The 11,161-nt window shown below is 36.1% G+C and overlaps 1 protein-coding gene across 1 annotated transcript in view; it reads right to left on the bottom strand.

Annotated features, from left to right (window-relative positions):
* LOC106879196 (ras-related protein Rab-3) overlaps positions 1–10,188 on the bottom strand; it is a 232,181-nt gene extending 221,993 nt beyond the window's left edge. The window contains exon 1 of the mRNA XM_052969942.1: positions 10,150–10,188. Coding sequence (XP_052825902.1) covers positions 10,150–10,173 — 24 coding nt within the window. The 5' untranslated portion in view covers positions 10,174–10,188. The remainder of the gene's footprint in view (positions 1–10,149) is intronic.
* Positions 10,189–11,161: the final 973 nt, after the last annotated feature.

The following is an 11,161-nucleotide window of genomic DNA, read 5'->3' as shown; positions in this document are numbered from 1 at the left end:
GCATACATGCACCTGCATTATATGTATTTGTGGTTAAGAAGTTCACTTTGCAGAATAAGTACCAGGTTTAAAAGACAAGTACTGGGGTCAATTTGTTCAACTAATTCCTTTGAGGTGGTATCCCAGCATGGCCACAGTCTAATGACTGAAACAAAAGAGAAAAGATATGTATTTCTATATATGTGTGCATACTCAAACTCAACACACACACACACACACACACACACACACACACACACATGTAGATACTTGCTATCATGTTACATAGTCAAGTGGTCAGTAACTAAACTTCCATCAGGTTAGCCCTAATGAGAAGAGACATTAGAAACCCAGCAGGGCAGAAACCTGTCAAGAGGGCAGACAAGCCCAGTATAGAATCAACAACTATTCAGCTATCGTACTCACAGATAGAAATACTCAAGATGGTGAATGAGCACATTACATAACCAGTTTGGGAGTGATGGGCCCCTAGTTATTGTCAGATTATTAGTATAACAATTGGATAGATAAGGCCTCTTAGCTATGTTAGCGGGAGCTTATTTGTACTGCCATGCTGCATTGTGGGTGAGTCCAAGAAGACAAAAACTAAGAGAATATACACACACCGACAGAGACTGCATTTCTGATGTCTTCCTGATAGATTCACAAATTAGTCAGTGATGGAATCTCTGTTCCCTTGACACATTTTCTAACTTTAACATCTAGAAAAAGTAGCCAACTCTCCCTTAAATCACATCCTATCATCTTACAAGAAAGGAGGATACATTAAATAGAATGGCCATGGCTGGAATCATCATCATTGCTTTAATGTCCATTTTTCTATGTTCACATGGGTTGAATGGAATTTGATGACTGGATTCCCTTCCTTTCACCAATTCTTGCCTGTTTCCAAGTAAGATGATATTCACCCATAACCAGACAGGAAATTGGAAATGAAGGACACTGCTCTCATGACAATGGCATTTGCTTAGAACTAACACAATATCAGGGCAAGGAGACATGGCATTCAACAGTAGAAACCATGCCAAAACAGACAATGGAACTTGGTGCAGCTTCTGGTCTTGCCAGCTCCTCTCAAACCATCCAACCAATGCCAACTTGGAAAACAGATATTAAGTGATTATGATGACACACACACACATACACACACAGCTGGCTTCTTTCAGTTTCCAGTTTCCATCTACTAAATCTACTGATAAGGCTTTGATTGGCTCAGGACTGTTGTAGGAGACACTTGCCTACATTTCCAGGAAATGAAACTCCTTACCACATACCTTGAATAACAGATATGCTTCTCTGGTCTAAGGCTAAATAACAATAAGACACACTTATTACCTCTGCTTATTTGTCTTTGATCTTTGACACCATATCACCTTCAAACCCAACCTTAACCCATCTATCGTTCATCTTTGTACTCACTGGATCATTGTCTAATCAAAGCAATACACTTTACATCCTTCTACAACATAACAGGACCCATTTCCTGGACACTCAGCTACTTGAAATCATCTAACTGGTCTGATCTCCACCATTTTTATGCCGGTTAAACCTAATAGCAAATATGCTTCACTTTCTGCCATCTCTCTCTCTATATATATATAGATAGATTGCTTTCTTTCTTTCATTACTATTTGTTGCACTGTCTCTACCATTTCTTCCTCTTCTACCACCCTATCACTCCAATTATTCTGTTTCTCCAAACATGCTCTTCATTGTTTCTCCCTCTCACCCTACTTCATCTTCTGTCACTGCCTTCTTTCTATTCCCTCTTTAGCTCACAGCAAACTGGCCAAATGAAGACAACATGGCATATTGAGGACTCTTTAGTCATGTTGAGTTTTGATGCCATGATAAAAATGCTTGGATACTTCCACAAGCAAAGTTTGTTGTGAATATTTTCTCTCATACAGGATAGCTTCACTGTAGACACAGTTGCTTCTTAATGAACTATTGCACCAGTATTAAATCATTGATTGATATTGATACACTTACTCCAGTGGATTGTTTTCTATTGTATGTTAAGATGATAGCCAAATGTTCAAGTGAGCTCTGTATGTTGAATTAATTAGCGATAAGGTTACTTGGAAATTAATGTTCTATGCAGGATTCTATGTATTTAAGCTATTACATGGCACAGCTCATTACAATGAAAGTTATATTACTATCCCAAGTTAGAAATACAAGAGAAATATCTGACTAGTGTTATTAAGAGACATGCCTGCCTCATAAAAGCAGGCTTCGAGTGTTATCTGTACAGGTTTCTTACATAAGAATATGCTTCTTATAAATTATATGGGACTCGTGTTATATAGAGCTTTATAATTTGTTTAGTTGAATGAAATTGTACATGTATTTACTCATACTTTCAGCTGTAGTTGCTCTTTGGCTTCAATCAAATAGGAAAGAAGACAAATGTGTAAATAAGACCTTCCTAATGGTCCACAAGCTCCTCCCTTAAACCAAGTTTCTGTTGTCTCTACATGGAGCAGCATGATAGTAGTTGTCCAATGATATAAAATAGGATTTTCCTCAGAAAACAAATTAGAGCTTCACAGCCTCAGTGTGTATACTTATTGATATGTTGATATAATTGAATATACACACTTCATACTCATCAGTTTAGTTCAATATGGGCAAAGGGAGTTCTCTAAACATGTCCTCCAGTGTCAGAGAATATTTACTGAAATTGTGATGGCACCAGTACCAGTGGAGCGCTAAGAGCACCGTTCAAGCATGATCATCACCAGCATCGCCTTCCTGGCACTTGTGCCAGTGGCACATGAAAAGTCGTTCGAGCGAGATCATTGCCAGTGCCGCTGGACTGTGCAGGTGGCACGTAAAATACACCATTTTGAGCGTGGCTGTTGCCATTACCGCCTGACTGGCCTTCATGGCATGTAAAAGCACCCACTACACTCTCGGAGTGGTTGGCATTAGGAAGGGCATCTAGCTGTAGAAACTCTGCCAAATCAGATTGGAGCCTGGTGTAGCCATCTGGTTCACCAGTCCTCAGTCAAATCGTCCAACCCATGCTAGCATGGAAAGCAGACATTAAACGATGATGATGATGATGATGATGAAGGCTTTGATATTTCTTTTTATCTTTTATTTGTTTCAATCATTAGACTGCGACCACACTGGAACAATTTGTTCATGTAAGTCGCACTGTTTTATATTTGATTTTAACTGGAGGGAAAAAAAACTGCAGTATGACATATACATGAGGCAAAAAAAACAAAAAATTGTACCAAGATTCACTACTGAATTAGAGGTGTGACTTATACACAAGTAGATACAGTAATTTAAGTGGCAAATACCAGTCAACACTACTACTCTCCCTGAAATATTGCAGTTCAATTGAAGTAGTGATTGAGGATCTAAATTAGAGCATTGGATCTATACATGCAGATAAGCCTTTCTTCATTGCTCGGCTGTTTGTGTCAATACTTTTTTGTCTCATTGAATTATTTAATTCTTTCGAGCAGACATTTTCTCCATTAAGAACATTTTTCCAATGTCGATATTGACTTTGATTCTATTCATAAAATTTACTCTTTCTTCTCTCTTAAACTTTTGTTTAATTTCTATTATTTTACTTTTGTTTTGTTTTTGTTTTTTTGTTTTTTACTTTCCTGAAATTCCTCAAATCCCTAATCATGATTTCTAAGTTAGGCAACAAGGCCTGCAGTTTTGTGGAAATGAGATTATTCAATGAGATCAAACCCACCACTGGACTGATACAACTATACTTTTCATTCCCAGGGGATAAAAAGCATAGCTGACTTTGGTAGGATTTGAATCCTGAATGTGAACAACCAGAAGAAATACAGCAAAACATTTTTTCCAACATTTTTATGATTCTTTCAGCTTGCTACCTTTGAAACTCCTAACAATTTAAGTCGCTTATCTTCCAATCTTTATTTCCTTTGAATAACTCTGAAAAACAATTCACAAAAGTACTTAAAAAATCATTAGCATTTCATTTCACTTTTAAACACTAGATTTATTATCTGATTAAGTGCAACTAGCATCTCAAGTCTATTTTATCAGACTTTTATCTGAATTGAACTCATTTTAATATTCTAATATTTTACCAACTCTGCTAAATTAACATAAACTTAATATATCTAAAACACTCATAGTGTAGTGGAGGTGCATCATTTAGTGGTTAGGATGTTGGACTCATGGTCAGAAAATAATGGTTTCAATTCCTGGACTGGACGATGCTTTGTGTTCTTGAGTAAAACACTTCATTTCATGCTGCTCCAGTCCACTCAGCTGGTGGAAGTGAGTAATCCAGCAATGGACTGGCATCCCATCCAGGGAGGGATATATTCACCAGAGAAACCAGGAAACTGGTCCTATGCTCTTTACAGAGTAATGTGGATTGACCATAACCACACATAGGTGTAGATGTGGCTGTGTGGTTAAGAAGCTCGCTTTGCAACCCACATGGTTTCAGGTTCAGGCCCACTGCACAGCTTTTCAGGCAAGTCTCTTCAACTATAACCAATGGAAACTGTGGTAGTCTTGTATATGTATGTGTATCTATTTGTGTGAGTCTTAGTGCCTGCCTGTGTCACACACACACACACACACACATACACATTGCTTGACAACTGATGTTAGTTCACATTTATAATTTAGTGGTTTGGCAATAGTAACTGATAGAGTTAGCACTAGAAGGTGGTGAGCTGGCAGAAACATTAGCACCCTGGGCGAAATGCTTAACGGTATTTTGTCTGCTGTTACGTTCTGAGTTCAAATTCCACCAAAGTCGACTTTGCTTTTCATCCTTTCAGAGTCTATAAATTAAGTAGCAGTTACGCACTGGGGTTGATGTAATTGACTTAATCCCTTTGTCTATCCTTGTTTGTCCCCTCTATGTTTAGCCCCTTGTGAGCAATAAAGATATAAGAATTAGCACTAGACCAAAAAGAAATGAAAAACAGATTTTGGGTTGATTTGTTCAAGCAAAAACCCTTCAAGGCAGTGCCCCAGCGTAGCCAGTGACTGAAACAAATAAACGATAAAACATACATTATGTTTACAGATTTTTATGATTATGTTCTTCAAAGAAATCCTCACTTCCAATACAGCACCATACCTCTTATAAATACTCATTACAATCATTGCATTACCCTCATTAACCCACAAATTAATACATTTTTTTCGTCCTTGCTATTTCTTCTACTTTCTAATCCTTATTCTGCCCACATTACCTTTCAGGGTCAATTAAATAAGTACCAGTTATGCACTGGGGTCGATGTAATCGACTTAATCCCTTTGTCTGTCCTTGTTTGTCCCCTCTATGTTTAGCCCCTTGTGGAAAATGAAGAAATAATCATTATTATTATTAACAACAATTAACAGTTACTTCCCTTCAGCCAGAAAATGTGATTTTCCCCAAGCATGTTTGAATATTTGTCATTAACTTAGACTCATATACTGATGTTTTTCTTTTAGGACCTTTTTTATTATGTCTTCCTCATACTTGTTTATATTGAAATTATATTTATTCTAACCTGGCTAGTTTCCCTCCCCAAATAAGGACCAAAACTGCCATATATCAAACTTTAACATTGCTTCACTTCCATATATATTCAAAAAAACATACATCACTTTTTTCCTCATTTGCTTGACAATATCTGGCTTGGACTGAAACATCGTGCAAAGTATAGCATATAATTTCCAATGTGTATATGATAGAGAGAGAGAGAGAAAGAGAGATAGTGTGTGTGAGAATGTAAGATAAACAGGGATTACAGTTCCTGCTCCTAGTTTAACTGACCTCTTGATTGATTGTAAACACTAGCAGATTATTTTCTTCTCAGTTCATTCATGTGTATGGTAGACCAAAAGGGTAACTGAAGGAAACTGTGGTTCAGATATGCAATCTTTGTTTATAAACACATTGAATAAACACTTGAATAAACTCTACACATGTCTTGTACAAAACTGTATACAGCGCACCATATATGTGGGTGGGGGTATGTATTTATATACTTATATATATATATATATATATATATATATATATACACACACACATAAACACACACACACACACACACACACACATTCATTTTGTTCATTTGTTTGTTTTATGTTAATTTTTCCATGAAAGTATGAGTTGAACAAAGATTTATTCCTGAGGGGCTATTTTGATGCTATATGCCCTTTCAGTTGCTAGCCCTTATATGTCTTCCAAGTAAGTGACTTTGTTTTTTTATCCTACTTGTCCTCGAAGGCACAGAACCACATCACAATTTGTTAACAGGGTATGTTGGCATAATATCACTGTTGTGCTTAAACAGTTTCATACAAAGATGTAGAATGCAAACATTAACACATACATGCACACAGGTGGGAGTATGTATCTGTATTATATGTATGAACGTATATATAGTTGTTATGGTCAATTTGTGAAGTACTAGTGATTTGTTCTGTGTGGGCATAAGGTTATACACAGATAAAAATAACACAAGTAAGATTATGAGACAAAGAGATGACAAATAAACAAATAATAGATGGAATAAAATAGGTGAAAGCATGTGCCTGGAAAGCAAAATAATATAAAGTAAAAGAAAATAATAATGATAGGCCAAAGAAAGAAACAGAGAATCTGACATTTTGGATGATACCCTTTTATTAAAGATGGTGGGGAGGGAAACGATTTAAGAGAGGTGAAAGAAATAGAAGAATATGTACAATACTGAATTTAGTCTCTGGGTGGTGGGGTCTGTCATGTAAACAGACATCTTTAATTCAGTATCATTCATTTTTTTCCCCTTTTTCTTTTACCTCTAATCCTTTTTCTTCTCTTTGGTATAGGTTATCATCCAAAATTTATCAACCTGTTTTTACCTTTAGCATATCTAATTTACCTCCCCGTAACTGAAAGCTCTAGAGCATGAAACCATTCAGTAACATAAATTGGCTGTTATGAGACAAAATTTATAATATGACAAATGTATGTATGAATTCTTTCTTTAAAATAATTTTTCTCATTTAATGTCTTGCTAAAATTAGGGTGGTATTGGCTGTCTGTACAATACAGGTATGGGCTCCGTGATTTTTGGAAAAGCATATAATGGTCCCAGAAAAAATGTTTGGGAAGCACTAAGCAACACCACCAGCATCACTGCTTCACTACAGCCATTTGCCCTGTCTTTATGATGTTGATGATAATTCTTTTATTAGCCACAAGGGCTTACATAAAACAACATTAAAGGACATGCAGCAACATAAAAGATGAGACAAGACAAGACAAGATAAAGGGTTTTCAGTATGTAAACAATAAATAACAATTAAAATTAAACAATGTAAAACTCCCAAAAGCCACGGGCCTGATCAACAGGGCAAGAGCCCTTCTTTAATTTTTCACAGGTGTATGCTCAGAACTGGTCCTTTCATACTGAGGCAACACTTCTCGCTCTACCCTCACATCTCAACATCAGCTATGTAGAACTGTGACCTGATTGTGTGAACCAGAAAAGTTATGGAAAATAATGTATGGAAGATGATTATAAATATTATTTTAGAGCACTATAACTGCTTTAAAAAAAATTATAGACACGCTAGACATTGAGAGATAAAATAAAATAAAATTTATTTTACTAAATAATAGCAATTAATATGATTGACATTGTAGGTCATGGAGCAAAAGTCACCGAACAACCAATTGTTAATTCAAATTAGATAGTTATGGATCAACTAGAAAGACATTTTAATATCCTGAAATTTGAGTGAAAGCTTTGTCACAGAATCAGTCGTTAAAAAAAATGATAATGTATGACTATTTAATGAGTTTTTTTTATATGAAATGTCTTTAAAATAGTCATGGGAGTAATGCCAGAAAGGCAATCACAGACTGTTAGACTTAAAATATTTTTCTCTGATCTGTTTAGAATTAGTGATACCATTACAGCTTTGTTTATTGAAAATAAGTTGTCTGACAATGGTGTGGATATTTTGTAATTTATATATTCACATCTGATCTGCTGATGTCTTCAAAATATTATATACACCTGTATGTGTGTGTACACATACACACACACATATATATGAGAGAAAGAGAGAGGGAGGTGTTCAGGCTAAATTTCACAATTGTCTCCTTTTTTTAGGAACATTTTGGTGTGTCAGTGAAAGTGAAAGACATTGGAGAGTATAAAAATGATTTTAGAATATTAGAAAAGAGTTGTGCCAGGTATCAAAATTCCAGCATCATGATTGCTGCTCAATGCCCTACAAATGCTGTAAGGTGTCATGTGGACAACTGCAATGGAGGCTATGAAACCATAGCCAGCAGAAAGGGAGACAGCAGGCATTCTAACTGCATCCACATGCTGGAATTCATCCCTACATCTTTGAACAGATCCTTAGGCTCAATTCAGATAGCTATGTGAAGCTGCTGGAAACTGGTCAGTCCTTGGCTGGAGAAGGTTGCTGATGGAAGGTCATGTGTAGCAGCAGGATTTGACTCCTCACCATACCTCCAGAAAGATTCAGAAGAGATTGTCATAAAATTTCTATGACTTTGCCAGCCCTAATTTCTGGCCTCTTAATTCCCTGCATTGTAATCCCACGTGCATATGATGGACTGCTTTCAGTTTCAATCTACCAAGTTCACTCACAGGCTTTGGTCACTCCATTTACCTGTAGTTAAGTCTATGTCTGGTCATAGAGTAATCAGACACAAAGGACTTAGCCCCGTGGATGGCTTGTCAGACTCTGAAGCTGAAGAGAAATGTAACTCTTCATCTGTGGGAGGCAGGAATCCATTCCAGTCAGTTGGTTAGTAAGTACCAAAGATTAAACACCCCAGGTTGACAAGGACAGATTATCTCCCTTAGACCAGTACATCTGGGCCAAAAGAGGGGGAACAGGGAAATTTGCCCTTGGGTTGTTTTTAGTTTGCAAGGACCTTTCGAGAATGGGGAGTCCCGTGCTTGCAATGGGTAGTGTTTGAAATGGAAGCAGGGGCCGTAGCACCAGCACTATGGCTGTAGATAATGACCATGCCAACACCAGCAGCACAAGCGAGGCTACCAGCTCCACTCCCAATATTATCAATGACGGCACCTACATCACTATTGGCGACAGTAGTACCAATGTCATGGCCAGGAATGACCACCACAATGACAACAGCCAAAGCGATATTGCCAGACCCATGCCTCATAATGATAAAAGCACCAACGGTAGCTCCAGCAACAACATCCCCAGGCCTGGAGCTGACTGAAGATGCCCCAACATCTTTCACTTTCTTTCTGCATTTGAAGACTTATAGAACAAGAGATCCTTTACTTGTAAAAATAGTGTTAGCAACGAGAAGGCCATCTGGTTTTCAAACAATGCCTCAATTATATATTCACCTAATCCATGCTAGCATGGAAAACAGCTGTAGAAAAAATTAACAGAACAAAAGAAATATACTTACACATTCTCACTAATGTAAAGAGAATGACAATATCATATACATGTCAGCTTAGAAAACCAGATGTTAAAATAATGATAATGATGACATGATGCTCCTCACATGATTATTTAAGCAGAGACATGACTGAATACAGTAAAGAAAACAGAGAACTTGCAGGAGAAAGATATAGAAGATAAAGAATATTTTATGTAACAGCTTGATTAGAGATGCTCGGAAAAAGAAGAGGGCAGAAACATTTAATTTGGCAGAAAGTATTTACATGAATTGTAATTCAGTGTTGATTTATAAAACAAAGCTGTTCTGTAGCAGGAACAATCTCTTTTTTGTTGAACAACATTCAAGTAAAATGTGGAAATAAATAAAGATGTAAGCAATGTAAAGAAAAGGGAGCAGAAAAAATGTTGTAGAGGGGGTTGACCTGCCTGTAATGAAATTTGTTACCAACTCAGTACCATGTATTGATGAAATTTCATAATGTACATAATAGCTGGTTATGAATGTTGTTTTTTTTGTCTTTCGGTTGTTGTTGTTTTTTTTTTTTTTTTTTTTTTTTTTTTAAGAAGAAGACAACTAAAATAGATTAATTAGAAAGAAGAGAATGTAATATAAAATTATAGCAAATGTATAAGATATGAGGTTAATTTTAAGACTTGAAGAAAGCATTTAAAATAATAAAGTAAACTTCTGAATAAGTTTATAATGGACACTACCTTTAGAAGAGCGTCTTGTCGCATTTTGCTGTGTTATTTAGTAAGTTGAAGATACTATCTGTATAAAAGAAAAAGGTTTTGATGTTGATATTAGTTTAAATAGAAGCAGTAGATAGAGAAGAATTAGTTGGTGCAAGGAGTGAGTATATAGATATATATTATAAAAATATTTCATTACATATGGTAGGACATAGAGGAGAAGTTAATTGGTTAGTTTACTGGTAAAGTAGCTAGCTAGCTAGCTAGTTACCCATTTTGGTTAGTTGATGACACAACAGTTCAGAATGATAACAAAACAATTCAGAAAAAAAGAAACAACATTGTTTTCAGAAGGATTTATCTTCTCAAGCCTAATGGGATATTATTGTTGCCATAGTAGAGATAGGTCGTTTGTTGAATAATTTTTAATTGTGGACCTAAATTATTTCACTTGAGTAATTTCAAGTTGATATCATTACTATGTAGTTAAGAAGTTGGCTTGACAACCACTTTGTTCCAGAATCAGTTGCATTGCACAGTACTTTGACCGAGTGTCTTCTACTACAGCCTCAGCTTGACCAATACCTTGTGAATGGAATTTAGATAACTTCCCTGAATCCCATGTGTGTGTGTGTCCTTTTCTTGACACCACACTGTTGTTGTAAAGTGAGGATCACTGTCATACAAGCACTGTCCTTCATTTGAAATCATCTATGAAAACATGTCTCACCATGGAGAAATATTACCTTGCTTGGAAACAGGTGACAGGAAAGGTATTCAAGATTATACAATCTGCATTAAAAAGATGTTGATGTTTATGATAATGTTGGTATATGTACACACACACGTGTGTGTGTTCATTCATTCATTTAATGTTTCTGTTTCACGTTAGCATGGGTTAAATGAGTAGTTGTTTAAGATTAGATATATTCATACATATCTCTCTACGTGTTGTTGCATATGCTGTGTCCCTTATACTAAATAACTTATTGGTTCAGCACAAAAATTTTTTTAAATAAGTATTGTACTGAAA

Source organism: Octopus bimaculoides, chromosome 8 (genome assembly GCF_001194135.2).
Source record: "Octopus bimaculoides isolate UCB-OBI-ISO-001 chromosome 8, ASM119413v2, whole genome shotgun sequence".
Taxonomy (NCBI): domain Eukaryota; kingdom Metazoa; phylum Mollusca; class Cephalopoda; order Octopoda; family Octopodidae; genus Octopus; species Octopus bimaculoides.
Note: the sequence above shows the minus strand (reverse complement) of the source record. Positions and strands in the feature narration are given on the sequence as shown.